General features: G+C 51.2%; 1 protein-coding gene across 1 annotated transcript in view; it reads right to left on the reverse strand.

Moving 5' to 3' along the window:
• Positions 1-211: 211 nt before the first annotated feature.
• Lhpp (phospholysine phosphohistidine inorganic pyrophosphate phosphatase) overlaps positions 212-21435 on the reverse strand; it is a 92494-nt gene continuing 71270 nt past the window's right edge. The window contains exon 7 of the mRNA XM_052196803.1: positions 212-1076. Within this exon, the coding sequence (XP_052052763.1) occupies positions 980-1076 (97 nt within the window). The 3' untranslated portion in view covers positions 212-979. The remainder of the gene's footprint in view (positions 1077-21435) is intronic.

Raw genomic sequence — 21435 nt, forward strand, 5'->3', positions numbered from 1 at the left:
CCTGCCTCTGCCTCTTAAGTGCCGGGATTAAAGCTGTGTGCCACCACGCCTTGCCAATCTCCATTTCTTAATTTCTTAGAGGCCAGGGCAGGGGGGAAGTTCTGTAGCCTTGCCCCTCTACTGCTCAGAGGCATCGGAATCTAAGACCCTGTTTGGGGCCTCCGTTCTCTTACCCACTCTGGACCCTTACTAACAAAGGCTGAGTCGGGGGGTGGGGGGCTGTTGAGGCCAAGTTTATTGTGCCATCAGCTTGTTCTGTGCACTGGAAACAGCACATTCAACATCTGTCTATCCCAACCCAAAGGTGCTTTCTGTGCCTGCAGCCTTGACTGTAGAGGTGGACACCGGCTCTGTGGGATGGCAGTCTTCAGTTTCCTGAGAGTTGCCCCCAGCCTGTGTCTGGGTAACTCATGGGGACAGGAAGAACAGTGGCTGGCATTGCTTCCTAGGACAGGGGTAGCGGGCAGAGTGCTGCTTAGCTGCTCTGACTGGGGCCAGATAGGGCTGTGGGTGGTGGGCAGGCTGGCTCAGCTCTGGGTTTTCCGTAGGCTCCTCACATCAGAGTTCAATGAGGAGGCAACGTGTCTCATCCAACTGGATGGTCAATTAAAGGGCCAGGTGCCAAAGGGGACTAAGGGAGTCCAGGGCCCGTCTCAGAGGGACCTGCCAGCCAGAGGGCCTCATTTTCTGGAGGCCTGACAGATCTCTTCCACCCTCTCAATGTCACTATGGGAAACATGGCATGGGCCAGGGAGGGGAACAAACCTCTGCCCCAGTGCTAGGGAGGGAGGAATGTTGACAGGGAGTCGGTAGAGGGTGGGGGAGGAGGGGGAGGGATGGCTCTGGCCCAGGGACAAGCACCCTAGAAGTTCCAGCATCTGCCCAGTCTTGGGTAGCCTGGGGCCTGGAAGTATGTGGGAAGAGGACGCAAGGACGTATGGGAGCAGGGGTGCCCTTGTCCACTGTCTCTGAAGGCCGGTCACTTGTCCATGTGCTTCAGCAGCAGGTCCACAGCCTCCGCGAGGTTGTCCACGTACCCATCTGCCCTCACTTCCGGGTGATGCTCATCGCCGGGCCTGGAGGACAGGACCACAGGTTAGTCTAGCAGGGTATCAGCCCATCTTTGTTATTATTGTATACTAGAGCCCAGATGACATTATAAAGAAGAGATATTTATGCAGTTCCAACTTTAGAAACTGAAAATCCTACATTAGGCCTTGCAGAGTGCACAAGGACGATGCGTCGTGGTACACCACAGTGATTCAGGGTTCAGGCTTAAATGGTAGGAACTCACTTCTCAGCAGGTTTTTCTACTCAGTGCCCATAAGAACCACCCACAAGCTGAGCGTGGTGGCACACTCGGGAGGCAGAGGCAGGCAGATCTCTGTGAGTTTGAGGCCAGCCTGGTGTACACAGTGAATTCCAGGACAGCCAGGGCAACATAGGGAAACCCTGTCTTGAAAAGGAGGAGGAGGAGAAGGAGGAGGAAGAGAAAGAAGAGGAAGAGAAGGAAGAAGAGGAAGAAGGAGATGGAGGAAGAAGAGGAGGAGGAGGACAAAGAAGAACAAGAAGAAAAAGAGGAGGAAGGAGGAGGAAGATGAAGAGGAAGAAGAGAAGGAACCTCCCCGAACACCCTGAGAGCAGTGTTCTCACTCAGTGTTCTTCCCCTGGATTCCAAATCATTCAAGGTCTCAGCAACTCCCACATGGTCCCACTGGGAACCAAACATCTATCACATGAACCTTTGGGGAAAAAAACCACACTCAAATCTTAGCAGCCAGTGACTCTACAAGAGCCTCCTAAAGCTGCTGCCAGTTGGCTACAATGAAGCTACCTTCCAGCATGTTTTCTGGCTTTACCCTGAGGAACCTCCATGTTCTCCGCACTGTCCGGCAGCAGGGCTGTGGGAACGCTGAGCCCTCCTCTGCAGTCCCATAAGGCACACTCACTCCTCTGTCGGCCACTCCGCACCACTCTGCGGCAGAGCACCTGCTGGCCTTGGCTCCATCTGCCTCTAGCAACAGTGTAACCCAGGGAGAACACCCTGCTTGGCAGTTGGGGTGCTGGCCTGGTATATGTGCTTATGACTAGGGTATCGACAATCAGAACTTCGCTCTTCCCCGATGCTCTGGGGTACCATGTGCTGCCCAGGTCTTGAGGCCACTGCTACAGGGGCTCTTGTCTGGAATGCTGAGAATCAGGACTGCCTCTAACCTTTCACCCACTCACTAGCCACGTCTGCAGTCTGATTGGACAGTGCACTCTGAGGCCAGTGCCAAAGCCCAGACACTGACTGGGACTTCCTCCATGAGGCCGAGTCCTGAATTCAGAATGAGCTCTAAGCAGACTGCAAGATGAGGCAGGCCAGCTAGCTCACCTTCACAGTCCTCTGAGGACGAGAGGGCCTCATCCCAGGAGCCAGGGACAGCCTCGCCAGGGCTGGGAGCCAGAATCTGATCTTGGTCACCAGAAAGTCCCTTCCCATTGCCCCCAGGCTTCATGGCGGCACACTAAGCAGTCAACTAGGGTATGGCAGGAGGAGGGCCAGCCTCTGCAACCCTCCCACTGCGGAGGGGCATGCTGCTGGGACTGCCCTAGGCCTGACTCACACTTCCTGGGAACTATATCTACCCGCCATATTACTGTACCCTCAAAACTTCGCCACACCTGAAGGAAGTGATTTCATTGCCTGGCAACATCTAAAATCCACGCTGTCCTTTCTGGAGATTAGATTCTGGCAACTGTGGAATGACTGGTCTGAAGGAGAGGCCTCCCTGCATCTGCTGAGGCCCAGCACTAGAAGGGCCCAGAGGACAATGTCCCCACAGGGAAGGGCCATAAAGAATAGCCTGGCTCCGCATTCACAGGCGGGGCCTGTGCAGGAAGGACAGGCACCAGCTCGGGCTGAGGGCATGATGGGAGCCTGTCAGAGAATCCAAGGCCTGAGCCTATCTTTCACCATCTTCCTAGAGATGACGCAGGATGTCTGCAGCCATGACCCTGGCCCTTGGATCTTGGCTGGAAGTGGGGCAGAAGCAGCTTTGCCAGGTCCACCTGGGTACTGTTTAGACTCTGAGGCTTGAGGGCCTACTTAGGAGAGGCATCCCTCCCAAACACCTCCTCTGTCCCTGCATAACGGTCTGTGGTAGGTCCCACAAAAGCTGCAAGATCAGGTGGGCTTCTACCAGCATGGCTGCTATCCTGCCCTCTGGTGGGTTGGTTCCTCACAAGAGAAAAGGGGTGTTTTCTGCCCAGGCCAGACTGGTTCCTTCCATCTTGCCCTTACCCTCCACCGGCTCCCCTTTAGTCCAGTCTCCTTCCCTCTCTCTCTTACAATCAGGACGTCCCCCCTGAAATGTTCACCTGCTCTGGACTCTCCCAAATGCCCACAGCCCAGACCCCCAGCACAGCAGAGCTCCATCCTGCCTAGACCCTACCACACTAGACACCCACTAGCTGGAGTTATTCACCACATCTAGAAGCCACTGTCCATCTGTGCTTCATAATTAATTCTTCTCTCTCTCTCTCTCTCTCTCTCTCTCTCTCTCTCTCTTTCTTTTTTTTCTTTTCTCCCTCCCTCCTTCCCTTCTTTCTTTCTTTCTTTCTTTCTTTCTTTTCACCCTCCCTCCTTCCCTTCTTTCTTTCTTTCTTTCTTTCTTTCTTTTCACCCTCCCTCCTTCCCTTCTTTCTTTCTTTCTTTCTTTCTTTCTTTCTTTCTTTCTTTCTTTCTTTCTTTCTTTCTTTCTTTCTTTCTTTCTTTCTTCTTTCCTTCCTTTCTTCCTTCCTAAGACATTCTCATTTAGTAGACCAGGCTACCTTTGAACTTACAGCAATCCTTCTGCATCATATGTTAGCCACCATTCCTTTTAGAATGCCCCCCTTCTCTCTCTCTCTCTCTCTCTCTCTCTCTCTTTCTCTCTCTCTCTAAAGATTTATTTATTTATTACATGTAAGTACACTGTAGCTATCTTCAGACACACCAGAAGAGGGCATCCAATCAGATTACAGATGGTTGTGAGCCACCATGTGGTTGCTGGGATTTGAACTCAGGACCTCCAGAAGAGCAGTCAGTGCATTTAATCACTGAGCCATCCCTCTGGCCCTAGAATGCTCTTAAAACTTGCTTCACAGAAACTCCTACATACCTTTCAAGAAAGACTCCACTCGCTGGTCCCACCTCTGACTGCACTATCGACAGAGTACATGCTCTCTGAGCACGAGCTTGTTCCATCCCACTCTGGTTGGACAACACCTTGCTTCACCTGTCAATGGTGGCAGGTGCTAGGAGTGCGTTCTAGAAGGAGGGGGGCACGTTTCTTGCCCTCTGCGTCCCCAGTGCAGGGGTGGCCCTCAGCAGTACCCAGGAAGTATCACCCAGTGAATGAACAAAGGGCTTGGGAGGCCGGGTGCCGCCTGTCATTAGCCATTCCTCCCCCACGTGCCCTGGGAGCTGGGTGCAGGGAACGACTGAGTAATGACAGAAACAAGGCGGTTCTGTGCGCACAGCCCACGGGCCAGCTCCACAGGGATGGGCTTTGTACCCAGGGACAGAAAATGGCACAGGGACCCAAGCAAAGAAGCCCAGAAAGGACTGTCTCCTGCTGCCACTTCCACCTCCAGGGCACAGATGGCAGAGGACCTCCTCCGGGGCAGCCCTGACAGGATGCCCCCTCCCGCTTTCTCCCAATCACTGCCTACTCCCCAAGAACAGGATAGGACACGGCTCTCATGACTATGGGGGGCATGCATTCTTGTCCACTGCTTTGGACCAGTTCGGCTGGCTGCCCCTGGTGGCTGAGACCAGGTCGTGGGGCTGCCAGAGAAAGAGCATTCAGTGAACTGGGGACTGGCATGGGGTAGTGATGCCAACTTCAAACCACACTGACGCAGCTGGAGGGACAGAGGGTATCGCTTCAGGGGTCGGATGCAAAGGGCATTTTCACATTTGGGTGTGGGTGGAAGGGGAATCTGAACACCCGGGAGCCTGGACACCAGAGCACAGCTCCTGCAAAGGCCGGGAGGATGGGGCTGGGAGACCTGCCTCCTCTGGTCTACAAATTCAAGCCTAAAGAGCTTACCTTCCACTGGCATGCATTCAAAACAAAGGGTTCCTGCTGTCTAGCTGCTGGCTTACAGTACACATGGTCGAGACAGTTTCCTAGGTTCCAGAGAAGACAAGCGGCCTGTGCTGGGCTGCTGGCAGGACCCTGAGGGTCAGTGATCTCCCATGGTGTAGCAGGCCTGAAAGAATACCTCAAGAGGCCCCTGCTGAGGCGTCTCAGTTGACATTCTATCGCTTTGGAGAGACACTATGACTAAGCAGCATTTGAAAGAGAGCAGGCACTTAAGTGGAGGAGGCTTCCTCACAGTTTCAGAGAGTTAGTCTACGATCATCATGGCGGGAAGTATGGTGGCAGGCAAGCAGGCATGGAGCTAAGCAGTAGCTGAGAGCTTACATCTATCTTATCGGCAAGATGGAGGCCGGGAGGAGGGGCCTCAGGGGTGGGGCTGGCCTGGGCTTTTGAAACCCCACCCCCAGGGACATATCTCCTCCAACAAGGCCACACCTCCTAATCCTTCCTAAACAGTCCACCAACTGGGAACCAGACATTTAAATAAGTGAGCCAATGGGGGACATTCTCACTCAAACCACATAAGACATGGGTCACTGGTTACTAAACGGAGTGGAAACAGCTTCTACGGCTGGTACCTCCCTTGCAGTCAGAGTTCCAATCAACACAGGTGACCAAAAAGTTCCATCTCTTGGTAGCCCAAGAGAACGAGAATGTGGTCAGTGTCTGGTCCAGTGTCTTGCCCAATGCTCTGCCATTTTGGCTCTGCAGTGGGAGCACCCCTTCCCCAGACACCCCAGCAGAAGTGGAGTGCATCTGAAAGCATCATACACTGTGAGGGCCAACCAGCTCAAACACCAACCCCTGCACTTCTCCATGGTGGTGAGGGGGCTGAGGAGGAGGGCAGAGCTCCTAGCCAGTCTTCTCTGTGGTGGTGAGGAGCCCCAACTCCCAGCACTACCCAGATGAACCCCAATCCTGTTATGCCCTAACCCCACCCCCTTTCCGGGGCTCCAGGTGGCTGTTCTCACTCTCACTCCAACCCCACCAGGGCAAAAACCTGTCAGCAAGTCAGCAGAGCTAAGGAGGTAGGGACTTGTGCCCACAACTGAGACACACCCTCCGTGCATGTGGGCAGCATATGTTGGAGGCTGGGCATGCAGCCCAGAGGCAGAGGGGGTCATATTGCCTGTTCTAGACCCATGGCTCCCTTAGGTCTCTGGTGGCTTCAACTCCATCTACAACGGAAGGCCTATGGCGGGGTTAGGGCTCCTCTAACTAATCTCCCCTGAGGCAGACAGTGGGAGCCCATCCCAAGATTTGTCCTCCAACTGGGAGGAATCAGGGGTCTGTCCCAGCAAGAGGTGGTGCTTGTCAAGCCAGTTTCAAGGGCACTGAGACCTCATGGGTAAACCGAGGCAGGGAGTTACCAGAGGTCTCACACACTTTTAAGAGCCACAGACTCAGGCCAGGGTTGGACATGTGACACCCTGGCCTCCCGCTGGCTCCCCTGGGCCCTAGGACTTCTCAGTGATTTCTGAGCTGACAGGCAGACAGCAGGAAGTCCTGCTGTGTCTAGGGGAGGGGTGTCCTGCCCTATGGGCTTCAGAGCAGCTTGAAGTTATAGCCAGGGAAGGTAGGTCTCCAAGCCTTTTTCTCTTGTCTTTTGTGGGATCCAAGCCTGCTGGTGACTCAGATCTCCACAGCTTCCACCCCCAGAACAGAGATCCCTTTGCTTCATTACCTCTGACCCCATGAAGTGACAGTCACAGCCCTGGGTTGTGGGGGGGAAGGCTACAAGGTTCTCCACCTGTGTGGGTACAAACCTTGCTGAGAATCCCCCAGAGCTCTGCCCAGCACTCCATGCAACTGTGTTCTGCATCTTCAGAGACAAGAAACAATAGCTTAAGGGGTGGGGACAGCCCAGAGTCCCAGTGGTGGTGGCTGAGTTAGTACGCAGTATTTTAACCTGACCTAGATCCAGGCCCCTCCGAATGGCTCCTCTGGGAGTTGCCACTCAGCTTGTTGGCCGCTAGCCAGACCCCGATGTCTGTGGCAGGGGCATCTCTCCCCTCCCGTCCACCTCAGGACCAAAGCTCAGCTGAAAAGGGTGTTTGCAGCATTGACCATGAGGTGAGAAGAGTCCATAGCTCATGAGAGCTGACAAGATGGGAGGCTGAGGGCCTCTGGGAAGGACCATCGGGAGCAGCTTAGAATCCGAGGGACCAAGAACCAGGTCTGAGCAGGGTTGGATCCAGCTGGCAGCTGGCAGGGGTTTGCGACAGTCACTGCTACCTCCTGCTCAGGGTCACTCTGTGTCCAGGCCTACTCATGATTTAGGAGTGATGACACCGATCAACCAGACCCAACCCAGGGATCGACAGCTTCCTGTGAGGTTCCCACACACTCCACATGGCAGCAGGGTGAGTGTGGGCAGAGCAGGACCCGGCTGTTGGTAAGATGGTGGTGTCTTTGGAGTCCTCTTTGAAGTCGCTGCCCAGGGTTGGAGTATGGAGCAGGTGTACTAAAGTCACATACCTACCAAGGATCCTTGGAGTTTCTGGCTGGTATTGATAAAGAGCCCTTCAAAACTACAAGCCAGCCAGGTATGGTGACAGACATCTTTAATTCCAGCAGAAATAGGCAGATCTCTTTGAGTTTGAGGCCAGCCTGATCTACACAGTGAGTTCCAGGTCAGCTAAGGCTATATCATGAGACATTGTCTTAAAAACCCCAAACAAAACAAAACAAAACAAAACTAAGGCCAGAAGCTACACTCTGCCTCTGCCTTCTTGAGCAATGCAGAACCTAATGGTGGGCTGCTGCTGTAGCAGCTCTGCAAGGGAACAAGGCGGAGTGTTCCTGCTGCACCTCCGCCTGTCTCTTCAGCTCATGCTTGCTTTGTTTTGTTTGAGACAGGGTCTTTCTGTGTAGTCTTGGCTGTCCAGGAACTCACTCTGTAGACCAGGCTGGCCACAAGCTCATAGAGATCCGCCTGCCTCTGCCTTCTGAACGATGGGATTAAAGGTGTGTGCTACCACTGCCACCACTGCCACCACTGCCACCACTGCCACCACTGCCACCACTGCCTGACTCTATTGCTCATTCCTCCTCTTCTTCCTTTTAAAAGATTTATTTATTTCTTACTTTATGCATATGAGTACACTGTCCCTATCTTCAGACACACCAGAAGAGGGCATCAGATCCCATTACAGATGGTTGTGAGCCACCACATGGTTGCTGGGAATTGAACTCAGGACCTCTGGAAGAGCAGTCAGTGCTCTTAACCTCTGACGCATCTCTCCAGCCCCCTATTGCTCATTCTTAATGCTAGGCCCCCTTCACTCAAGTGCATTTCCAACCTACCCCTGCAAAACTTTGACTGAGAGTCGATCCCCAAAGAACATGCCATAGCCACCAGGCAGTTTTCTTTGACCCCTTCCAACTCCCAGTCCTCCCCTCCTCCCTTAGGCACCCATTCTATGCCCGTGGCACCCAAACTGAGCATGCTCCACTCCTCTACACCTTCATGGTATCAGTTATAGCTCTGCCCCTCCCAGTGCATCGGGACACAGGAGTTCCTGGAAGGCTGGCTTTTTCATCCAGGTGTCCTTGGGCAGATCAACACCCAGAGCCTCCTTTCTCTATGTAATTGAGCTGAGAAGAGCCCTCCCTCACAGCTAACAAACCAAGGTTCAGAAACAGTAAGTGGCCTGCCCAGCATCATGGAGCTGGTGTTCAGAGGTTGGTCTAGAAGCATGTGCAGCCTGGTCTAGATCCCGTGGGGACTGAGGACTGAGCTGTCAAAGAACGAGCAACGGTCTCCGAACGGCTAGCACAGGCAGGTCCACTGGGGCTGGCAGCTGGCTTTGGAGAGAGGAACTCTGACAGCTGTTCGTGTTTTGATGAAAACATGGTGAGCACCTGGTATGCGTATGTGGAGTTAAACAAGCTGACCCCAGCCCTTGCCGAGTGAAACAGTTGAGTCCCTGAGAGATCTGGACTTGCCACACCCAGGGCACTGGGCCAGGTGTCCACCCACTCAGGGCCTCTCAGAAAAGCTACCCTGTCCTCCCCTCCTCAAGCCAGCGTCCTGAGGCTGCACCCCTAGGTTCTGACTCTTCATGGCGGTGCCAGGAGAAAAAGGGCATGGAAAGGGGGTGCCCTCCCTGGTCCTGCAGCTGGTCAGCATCACTGACCGCCCACGCCCTGCAGTCCACAGCAAAGCAGGCATTGTGGTAGGGTAAGTCCGGTGTGGTGTATCCATCCGCTAGGAAGAATACTACCCAATTCTGAGGGGGATCAGGGGGAGTAGGCAAGAGGTAAATGTGACAGGACCACTGAAGTGGAAACTTAGGGCTCTTTGAAGAGTCAGTTGTGTTGGATGGTGTTTTGTTGGGGTGAACACGTGAAGGAGTGTTTTCCTGAAGTGGACACAGGTGTGAAAGGCTCAGTCAGACAGACTTGCGAAGGAACATTTCACTGAAGCAGACACAGGCTGAAGAATGATGAAGATGATGGGGAGGGGAGGGTGGTGATAATGGCTAATATTGTTACTATTATTAGTTGAGACAGGATCTTGGTCTAGAGTTCACCATACAGACCAGGCTGGCCTCAAACTCACAGAGATCTGCCTGCTGGGTGCTGGGATTAAAGGAATAGCAAGATTATTCTTTAGCCTCAACCAGGGCCATGGCAGTCCTTTCCGAGCCTGTGGCTTGACAGCTATGGGAGACACAAGACCAGCTAGTGCTGGCCCTGAGGGCAAATCCTTGCCTGGGCCCAGCAGATGCCGGGTGCTCTGTAGACCATATCCAATCGTTACAGATGTCTCCAATACGTCAGACCAGGTAACCCTGACGTAAGGTTATGCTATCAAACACACAGGCCACCTGGACACAGGCCCCTCTGCCCTGCCTCTGGCTTCAGCAGGTGTCACAGAATCCCAACCCACCACCATCCTCCAGACAAGAGTTCCAGGGAAGGGTATGCCCAATATCATGGTAGCTCATCATAGCACCTCAAGGAACCCTCAAGTCATACACTAAAGAGAAGCAAGATAAACAACTTAGGCTTCAGGTCAGGAAGCCAGCACAGGGGACATAGGTCCCAGCATAGCCTTGATACTGGAAATAACCAGAGGGAAAATCTATCAAGCCCCCAAACTTGACAGAGTCTCTATGGTGCAGCCGCCTAAGTTCTAAGTGGAGAAACTGAGGCCAAGAGGGGGCTTCCTAGGAAGACTGTACCTGACAGGCATCACCAGGCCCTGAGCACATGAACCTCCCTGCCACCTCTAGTGAGGGCCTGAAGAGAAGAGTGCCCTCTCTCCCTTCCCTAGCAACTCTCCTGTATGGGTAGGAGGTCGGGTGGAGCAGTATGGTTTCCCTTCATTCCTCTGTACTGATGAAGAAACTGAGGCAACCTCAGAGAAAGCAGGTGGGAGTCCAGCATCCTACCTACATTTACTTAACACCTCCTGTGCCGGGCCCCCCAAAAAGCTAACTAAACTACCTCCTTAATCACAGGCCAGGAAAGACAGCTTGTAAATCAGCAGAGCAGTACGGTAAGGGGCCATTCAGCTCAGACTGGGAAGTCAGCCTGCCTGAGGCAGTGTGCCCCACACTGGGCCAATTGTGTCCATGGGCGCCCTGTCCAAGCTGCCTGGGCTCATGGCTGGCTGCCTGGATGGCTCCTGGACAGAGTCTTGTTTTTTCCAGTTTTCGTCCCTGACCAGGAGGCTGAGCTGCCCCAGGGAGCATTTACCCAATGCAACTTTGACCCTCAAAGCCCTTACTACCATCTCACTGTGCCTAGGAAGCCAAAGGCCAGACCAAAGGAGCCTACCCTGGGACCTCCCAGTGCCTGCTGCTTGCTGGGAGTGCAAGACAGCAGAGGAATTCAGTGACCCCCATAAGACTGCAGGAGAAATGGAAGGTTGGGAAAGGGTTTGAGACAAAAGGGTTGCAAAAGGCTCGATCTACATTTGAAGATGATGTTTTCCCAGAGTTTGGAAGACCCCAGTGATTGGCTTCCTCTTGCCACCATCACCCGCTCGCCTCCATGGGTGTTGCCAGGAAAGGCCCTCTTTAACCTTCGGTTTGGTGAATAAGGGATCAGCTTTGCTTGAGGATGAACAAGGCTTGTTGGGTGGCTGGACGGCAAAGGATGCTGTGTGTGTGGGTGTGGGTGTATGTGGGGGTGATCTCTGGAAAGCAGGCCCAGGTGCATCTCCAGTTCTAGCTCTTCCTGGGCCAGAAAAGGTCACACCACCTATCAGCCTCTCTGGGCCTGCTCTGTGTCCTCCCCACAATGGCCTGAGACTTTCTGCTGTGGGTTAGCATCCCACAGGGCTCAGTTTCGCTCCCTGCGCACTTGGCTTCCTGACTCTCTTAATCCGCTTATTCTCCTAGAGAACTGTGTTTGTCTCTGGTGTAGTCACTGGTGGGGAGGAAAGGGGAAGGGAAGATGCATCTGTGGTTATCTTAAATTGTCCCTAAACAATAGGGGAGTCTAATTGCCTCCAGGGACTCTTGGGAAGGGTTGGCAGCCCATGATCAGAGGTGAGAGGGGAAGGCTGGTTTAGGTGTTCAGTGGAACCCCTGTGGAGCTCACACCAAAAAAGAAGGAGATGGCTGGTACAGGGTGAAGGAATCTATAGCACCAGGCTCCTGCAGAGATTGAAGAGCCCAGGGTCTGGAATCAATTAGAGAGGTAGCAACTTAAAAAAAAAACAAAGAACCAGTATTGGCTGGATGGAGGTGGTGATGCTTTTAATCCCAGTCTGGTCTACAGAGTGAGTCCCAGGACAGCCAGGATAACACAGAGAAACCCCACCTTGAAAAACAAACAAAAATAGTATTGTAACCTAGCCAGCTACCTGTTGCTGGAGGTCGTGGACTCTGGAGGAGAACCTACTACTGCCACTCTCTTAAAGCAGTAGACTTTCTAACTTTCTTCTAAATGTTTATCCTTATGCCCACAGGAAAGTGTAATACTCAGTCCTCAGCACTCATCAAAGAAGCTTCTTTTTACAGCACATGGAGACAATTACAAAAAACTACAACTGGTCAAAATACAGAGAAGTGACCATTGGATGCCCAGACACAACTGACACATTTATAATGCAACCCCTATACCTAAGACCAAGGGAACATCATAGATGAGGTGAGGGGTAGAAAGATTGTGAGGGCCCGAGGGTCCTGCTTACCCAGGACCCGCACAATGACAACATCAGCAGACATGCCAACACCGGTGGAGGAAGTTTCACAAGGCTTCCTTATGAATAGGAGAGAGGGCAGATCGGCCATGAGCCCCCTGATGGATTATACAACCCCAAGTGGTCAGCCCTAAACATATACAGAAGAGCAACACTAAGTGACTCAGTGGTGTGTGTGTGTGTGTGTGTGTGTGTGTGTGTGTGTGTGTGTGTGTAAGAGAGAGAGAATGTGTGCATAACAATAGTTATAGAAAAGGGTCATGAATATGAAAGGAAGGAGAACAGGGGAGGAACTGGAAGAGGGAAAGGGGTGGAAATGATGTACATTCAGCACTCATGTATGAAATCCTCCTCCCAAATATAAATTAAAACAAGAAAATTAGAAGGCTGGAGCCAAGTCTCATTGAGTAGGAACACTTGCTGTGCAAGCATACAGCCTGAGTTTGAGCCCCTAGGACCCACATAAAACTGCCGGGCATGGCCGCACCCTGCTGGAGGCTGGAGACATCCTAGCCAGCTCAGGCAAAATGGAAAAACTCAGGTTAAGTGAAAGACCCTGTCTCAATGGAATAAGGTTGAAAGTGACAGAAGGCACTCAGGTCTCACACACACACACACACACACACACACACACACACACTCACACTCACATGGAAGGAAAGCAAAGAAAGGAAAAAAGAGAAGAGAGGGAAGAAGAGAATCTAAGAGAAAAAGGCAGCTCCGGAGCAGGCAGAGGCAGGAACCAGCAAGCTGCCTGCTCAGAGGATGCTCCTGTGCCTCCTTCCAGTCTCTGGATCCCACAGGCCACACACCAGACCTCTTCCTGTGCTGCTTATAGCCTGGAGCTTTCAGATGAGTCCGGAAGTGGGGGCACAGGTTCGCACCATGCCCTCTTGGTCTCCTTCCGTGGGGGATGGTTAATAAAGTCCCCTCTAGCCCCACCCTATACCAGTGACTGAGCCCCAGCTCTGCAGCACCTGCTGGGACACCTCCCCATGCGCTGGGCTGGGCCCTGTCTTCTCTATTATTCCTAATGAAATGTTCGAGATGTATTTGCTGGTGTCCTCACCGAGTGTCATACATACCAGCACTTCTTGTATCCCAACTGCTCATATCAACACATTCGAAACCCCAAGCAGCACTGAGGTACCCTCTGTTCTTCAAACTCATCCCCACCTCTTGGAAGGACAACTCTGGCTCTCTCTGTGTTCCTTACACAGAGAGGTGGAAACAGGGATTTCCTGGGTTTGGGGCTGGTGGAAAAAAAAAATCTCAGAAAAAAAAAAAAAGATGATCTCAGGCCTTTTCTGTCTAGGCAAGGAGCCTACTTCCTGTAAGGAGACCAGAGGCTGTTTACCTAGAGTCACCCCCTTGCCTTGCCGAGCCCAGCTACCGCTGGAAATGCATCCTGCTCCTCTATTAGCTGGCTTCCGAGAAAAAGGGCCACGCCTTCTCTCAGATACAGAACCTAAAGTGCTGATCATTGCTGGGCATGGCACTTCCTTGCTTTCTTTTCATGTGTCCAGTGTATGGTGGGACTGTGGGACAAGGGAACACCTGGCCCCCAAAAACTACTGCCTTGTTTGCATGAGTTTAGTCTCTGCACTGGCAGGTAGTAGAGGGCAGGGTCTATGGATGTCTCAAGCAAGGAAACCAAGTCCCCTAACAGGAAAGGCTGGGCATACTCACCACTACCAAAATACAAGAATTAGACCTTGACTGGGAATTTGGGGTTGGTAGTGTTCTTGTGTCTGGGTTGGGAGAGAGCCTCCCTTGACCAGGGCCTTCCTATGCCCATCTTCAAAAGCCACATGGCCACATCCAGAAGGCCGCATGGTACTATCTGCAGACCACTGGACAGTGTGGGCACACACATGAACAGAAATGTTAGTAACAGGGCTAGGTTTCTACAACATCACAGGCAATAAAGACATCCAGCCACATCCAGTCCACAAGAAAGGTCCCGGTGCTTTCCCATGGATGTGTGGGATTGGTGCTTTCCTCCACAGGCCACAGGCAAAGCCAGCGTTTGTTCTGCACCCCAACCCCCAAATGTACCACATCTTCCTGCTGCTGGTGGATGGGGAAAAACAGAAAGAGAGGAAGGGAAAATGGGTTGAGGGAGACAGAACGAGAGGGAGACAGTGGGAGGCAGAGTGGCAATGAATGAGGGCTGTTAGCATTACTCTTTGGAAAAAATGACAGATTCAAACCCCGCAAAGCCAGTCAATTGCACGTCTATTTTTCTAAGCAGGGAGAGAGGGGTGCTACAGAAAACTTTCCTGAAAGGACTTGGCCTTGAAGTATGAAGTCAAACAACTGGAACTGGCAGGCAGACAGCTCTAGATTCCACCAGGCTGAAGAACGGTGGCCCAGTGGCAGCTCAGGCTGAGGCACAATGGCACTATTCATAGTTCAGCTGGGCAGGGGCCTTCCAGTCTGAGAGGCCACGGCACCACGGACCCCAGAGGTCTGACCCAGAGCCAATTGTAGCTCTGTGGCTGAGTGTGTTCTCCCAGAGGTAGAGAGGCCAATGGGCCAGTCTGAGGGCAGACAGGACAGAGTCTTGCTCTGAGCCACTAACAGACACACGATGGAAGCACCTGAGAACAGGATTCTAGGACATCAATCAGCCGGGTGGGGCTCCAGTGCCATGACCTCCCTAAGCCCCTAAGGTTGCTCTCTGATCTCCCTCAGGAACAAAGCCCCACCTACTCCTGTGGCCCTACCATGGGCTTCCTGTGGCCACAGCATGTACCTTGTCAAAAGTCAAGTTTGCATTTGTGCTGAGAGGTGGCTTAGACTCCAGCCCACAGCCACAGCTTCTGCATCTGGGACAGAAAAGAAGCTGGCACTTGGGGTACACTTGGAACACGGATAGAAGTCCCATCTGTTCTGTGGTAAATGACCTCCACTAACAGGCACATCTTCAATGTCTGAGTTGTTGGAGGCAGAAGAGTCCATGTGCTTCTGCATGGAGTTTCTGTCTCAAGACTTCCTCTTGGCAGAGGGAATGGGGTTTTGTGAAGGTGTGGCCAAAGCTGTTTAGGACACTGATTCTTTTTTTGTTTTAATTAATCTTAGTGCTCTCTCTCTCTCTCTCTCTCATTGGATATATTCTTTATTTACATTTCAAATGTTGTCCCCCTCTCCCGGTCCCCCCATCTTCCTCCCTCCCCCCCCTAAGATATTTTTTATTTACATTTCAAATGTTATCCCTTTTCCTGATTTCACCTCCAAAACCCCCTCCCTATCCCATGCCCCCTTGCCTTGCTCACCGACCCACCCACTCCCTGTCCTTGCATTCTCCTACACTGGGGCATCAAGCCTTCTTAGGACCAAGGGCCTCTCCTCCCATTGATGTCAAACAAGGCCATCCTCTGCTACATATGCAGTTGGAGTCATGGGTCCCTCCATGTGTCCTCTTTGGTTGGTGGTTTAGTCCCTGGGAGCTCTGGGTGTACTGGTTGGTTCATATTGTTGTTCCTCCTATGGGGCACGATCCTTTCTCTATCTCCTCCATTGGGGACCTTGTGCTCAGTCCAGTGGTTGGCTGAGAGCATCCACCTCTGTATTTGTCAGGTACTGGCAGAGCCTCTTGGGAGACAGCTATATCAGGCTCCTGTAAGCAAGCACTTGTTGGCATCCACAATAATGTCTGGGTTTGGTGACTGTATATGGAATGGATTCCCAGGTGAGGCAATCTTTGGATGGCCTTTCCTTCAGTCTCTGCTCCACACTTTGTATCTCCTCCCATGAGTATTTTGTTCCCCCTTCTAAGAAGGACCGAACTATCCACACTTTGGTCTTCCTTCTTCTTGAGCTTTATTTGGTCTGTGAATTGTTCTCTTGAGTATTCTATGCTTCTGGGCTAATATCCACTTATCAATGAGCAAAACCACGTGTGTTCTTTTGTGATTGGGTTACCTCATTATTAAAAACAATGAATTCATGAAATTCTTAGGCAAATGGATGGAACTAGGACACTGGTTCTTAAGGGTGACAAGTCTGTTCTTTGTTTCACAGAGGGCACCATGAGTTCACTGCACAGTCCTCCTCAGCTGTTCTGCTGGGGAAAAGCACAATTTATGTCTAGTCTGTGTTTATAAATAACCAACCCAGCTGGTCGAGGGAGTGACATCTAGGTTTGCTAACCTCTGCTCTTCCTCCCTCAGCCTAGGACAGAGCAGAACGACCACCACACCCTCAGTGGAGGATGGTCAGCACTGCCCCTCACTCAGGATCAGCGAGGAAGAAGACAGGGTGAGCTCAGGACAGGGGGCTCTCAGAAAACAGCCTTAGGGAGCTGGGTTCTAAGCTCCTGCAGAGCTGGAGTCCTCAGATACAGGCATGTTTGTGTGAATGGGTGTAGACATATCTGTATAAAAGTTGCTCAGGAAGTCTCTCCAGAGAGGAAGGTTGATTGTCTTCAGGCCTCATAGCCACTTCCAATATGCTGACAGGGACCATCCCTTGACCCTTCTAGGTCAAGGCTGGAGGAGTGACAGTTGGCATAAATGCTCTGAGTGCCAACTGCAATGGGCTGTGATCACAGCTGGCCCACTGGTAGCTTTGTAGATAGCCACTGCTTAGGAGCTATACTGAGAGGTCAGGAGCCAGAGGTTAGGAACACAGGTCTAGTTTGGGATAAACTCCCTACCTCCAGACCATCATGATCTCTCCTACAGTGATGTTGAGAACCCACTTTGAGATGTAGGTGAAGGTTATCCCAGAGCCTTCCTGAGAACCCTAAAGTCCCAGAGTACGTCTTGTGGTGGCTTGCAACTGGAACTGTTCTGCTCTCTACTAATTGATTTATTTGATCTGTGGCTGTCCATCTGCCTCAGCCTTCCAAGTGCTGAGACTGCAGGTGTGAGCTACCCAGTCACCTTCCCTGCCCTTCCCACTTCCTCCTCAGCTCCCTGCAGCCCCTTCAGTGCTCCCTTTCTTAATCATGCTGGCTCTGCATTTTGCAGAGACTAGTTGGAACAATCTCCTCTCTGAGTAGCACCGGTGCCTCTGACCCCAAGAGCCACAGCAACACAGACAGGATCACCCACCTGGAGATGATGTTAGCTGATGTGGCTTTATTTGATTGGTTTTTGGTCTTGAGACAGGCTGTGCTGGGACTCCAGTTTTATCCTCCTGACTGAGGGAATTACAGACAGCAACAGAGTCTGACTATTGTTTCCTCTGTCTGTCAAGTGCTGAAATTAGAGGTATGTGCTATCACACCTGGCCACCAACTCTATATTTATTTATTTCTCTCTCCTCCCCCCCCTTCATTATTTTTCAAGTCAGGTGTAGCCCTGGCTGCTCTGGAACTCTGTAGATCACACTGGCCTCAAACTCACAGAGATCTACCTGCCTCTGCCTCCCAAGGGCTGGGATTAAGGGCATGCACTACCACCTAGCTGCAACTGTCTTCATTCTTGAAGCCAGATTTACCCCTAGAAAGTCATCAGACCACACTGTCCTCAGAACACGTCAGGTGGGTCACATACGGTAGTACTAGCTAGCAAGGACCAGTTGTGGTCCTTCTCCAGTTGCATGTTTGGTGACAGAGTGACTGGATGCTGCAGCCGGAAAGCAGAGCAGAAAGGCAGTGACACTCTGGGAAGTGTCAGGATGACAGGTCAGCTCCCCTCTCCAACCCCAGAGCTCGCTGATACACTTCACACACTGCACCACTTTAATCTGATAGCCTTCAACTTCCTCTTAATGGTTAAAAAGACTCCACGTGATAGTGAGTTATATGTGTTCACATGTAAATGCGCCTGTGCCCACAGACGTAAAGCAAACCAAAACCCAAGACAATGATAATAAAACAGAATAACTTAATCCAGGGAAGACATCTTCAAGTGAGCAAGTCTTTAAAACTAATTGATTTTATTTTTATGTTTGTTTGTTTGTTTGTTTAGAGACAGGGTCTTATTCGGCAGGCCAGGCTGGCTACTGAGTGTTGGGATTATAGGTAGAATCTACTTTGCCCAGGTTTGCAAACTTTTTGTTTGTTTGGTTTGGATTTTTAAGACCAGGTTTCTCTGTATAATAGCTGTGGATGTCCTGAAACTCACTTTGTAGATCAGGCTGGCCTTGAACTCACAGAATCCACATGCCTCTGTCTCTTGGATGTTGGAGTCATGTGCTACCATGCCCAGCTGGTTTGCAAACTCTAATTTAAGAAAAAAATTGAACAATTAAAATATGTACTAAAAGCAAGGCACCCAGTGGTCTACAGGCACCCGGTCTGCCTTGCCAGCAGGCTCCTGCTGCCCTTCCTCCCCCGCCAGAGTACCTGCTCTTCCGCTAAGCCTGCCTCCTCAGGCCCTCCACCTGCTATAGTGTTGGGGAACAAGCCATCTCCCCTAATTCTGTCCCCCACATCAGGAAGGAGGATCACGTCTGGTCTCTTTCCACTGGCTCCAGTAGGGAGAATTGGCTTATCTCACAGATGTCCCTTCCTTCTCTACAAGTCACGCACACAGAAAGGAGGTGGCCCTGAGTGTAGGAGGGACAGGAAGCCCTGTCCCTCATCTGCCGTGCTACCTTGTACTTTCTGCACCTTAGCCTTATGAGCAAGATGGCTCAGAGGATAAAGGCCTGTCACAAAGTCAGGCAGCCAGTCCCTGGGGACTCCTATGACAAAAGAAGAAAACCCACCCCTGCATGCGGTCTTCTGACCTCCATATGTATATTATGGTACACATGTACCCGCCCCATGCAGTAAGTAAATGTGAAAAATTACTCTCTCTTTTAAAAAGGACCATGTCAAACAGAGGTTCAATTCCACTTATAACCACATCCAAAATAATAAAATAGGGGCTGGAGAGATGGCACAGGAAGAGAACTTGATTCCCTAGCACCCACCTTAAAACCTGAATGTAGCAGTGCACACCTGTAACCTCCATGTTTTATGGGGTAGAGACAGGAGAACCAGAGGGCCTGGCTGTCTGTCACATGAGAGACTCTGTCTCAGAGGTCTAGAGTGATGGAGCAGGGCACCGGATATCCTTCTTTGGTCTCTGCCCTTGCATGCACAGGCATGTGTATGCCCATCTGCACACCTGCATATACTACATACATACACACATATACACACAAATGGAAAACTTAAGAACAGTAAAATAGCAACAAATCTAACACCAGAAATGCAGAGCTTACACTCTGAAATGCACAAAATATTGTTAAAATAAAGATCTAAATGAACATGAAGACATATTCATGAATGGGGAGACCTAATACAGTGGTACCCTTGCTACAGTCTGAATGCCTCCCCATTCATGGGTTGAAACCTGTAGATTGCTGTCTGTATGCAGGTGAGGTCAAGTGAAATATAAGGCTAGAGCCTGTGATGGAGCAATGGAAAAAGAAGGCGGGGCTAAGAGCTTTAGAGAGAGGGGACAAGGGACAGCCAAGGGAGAAGGACAGAGAAAGATGGAAGAAGATGAACCGGCTCCACGTGGCTTGAAATAGCCACAGGTAGCTATGGATATCACAGGAGAGCAATAGAATAATATAGGGCAATTTGTCCAGTCTAGGTGGGCAGCTTGTATTAATATCAGTTGAGTTTTGAATTCTTTGTATGAGCATTTTGGAGATTGAGAATTTACTATTATAAATCTGACTGATAAAGTATAAGCCTCTAGAGTCTTATTTAATGGGGTTAGGGGTTTAGGACCAGTGGCTAATCCCACAGGGACTAGCAGGAGGCGGTTGGCTTAGGAAGACACAAGCAGTTCAGCAGCGGAGACCTGCAGGAAAATGGGCAGACCGCTCTGCTTGGGGATAGCCATGGGGGTGGGGAGACCGTGTTGCTGGAGAGTAGCTGGTGACAGCATGGACTGATTTTAATAAATACACGCTACAAAAACCCACTTGCCAATGTGATAGCATTAAAGGATGGGGCTCTTGGGACTCTATTAGTGACTTTATAAAAATAGCTAGAGGGAAGCATCCAGACCCCCCTTTTCATTCTGTTCCTCCCTCTGAGGACACAGAGAGGTATCATCTTAAAAGCAGAGAACAAGCCTCAGAAGACACTAAATCTGGCAGCAACCCTATTTTGGGTTTCCCTGCTCCAGAACTGAGGAGACTTATTTCTCTCCTTTATAAACTGTCCAGTCTCAGGTGTTTTGTGACAGCAACTCAGTCTATAGCATCCCCCAATTTAAGCTACAGATTTGATACAATCCCAGATGAATTCACAGAAACTGACAACTTGATTCTAAAATTCACATGACATTGCTAAGGACCCAAACCATATACAAGACTGGGAAAAAGTGACGATTCATGCTCACTAACTTTTGAAACATATAAGTAGTGACTGGCAGTGTTGTATTTACCCTAGGCAAACCATGTCCATGAGGCCAACTGATTTATTACCAGTACTGTGTATGTGTGCATCCGTACAGTGCAATGTGTCCAACTCTGACTTTTTAAGAGTTCATTTTCTTTTGTGATGTGTTTTTATACATATGAACAGTGACAGCCTAGAATCCACCCCCATGACCCACGAAGGCCTGGCATATAAACCGGGGCAGCAACGTGTTGAAGCACTATGGTGTCACTTTGGCCTCCTTCCTGGATATGCTGAAATGCTGATTTCAAGGTGTGCCAGGCCTGGAAATGAATAGGTGCTATGTATGGCCTGTTGGCACCAAGCTGTGTGAATACAACTGAGGGAGGCTGGCTGGTGCTCAGAGTGGCGTTGCCTTCCCTCCCTTGAAGTTGACTGTCTGCAGAGGTGACTCACATTTGCCAGAACTGGGACAGCGGGGGCTGTTGGCAGCAGATGACACTGGGGGGCCTACGGCATGCCCTTGGAAAAAGAGTACTGGACAAGTTCCTTGGCTGGATGGGAGGGAGTGGGAGGTAGGCCAACACAGTCTGCCTAGCCTATCACCTTGCCTGCTGTTTACTGTGGGGACCCTGATGCTGACAGTGGCAGTGATCAGAACAGCCTGGGGGCAGGAGCTTGAGGGTAGAGGACCCTCAGGTACACTAGCCTAAGCCTCCAGTATTTCCCATACTTATTACCCACAGAAGCCTCTACCCAAGTGACCCCTCTCCTGGAAACCTTCTTGGTCCACATCCCAGGACTCTGCCACCCTGAGGGTGGACAATGTCAGTGCTACACTCGGT

The sequence above is a fragment of the Apodemus sylvaticus genome, chromosome 1 (assembly GCF_947179515.1).
Source record: "Apodemus sylvaticus chromosome 1, mApoSyl1.1, whole genome shotgun sequence".
Lineage (NCBI taxonomy): Eukaryota > Metazoa > Chordata > Mammalia > Rodentia > Muridae > Apodemus > Apodemus sylvaticus.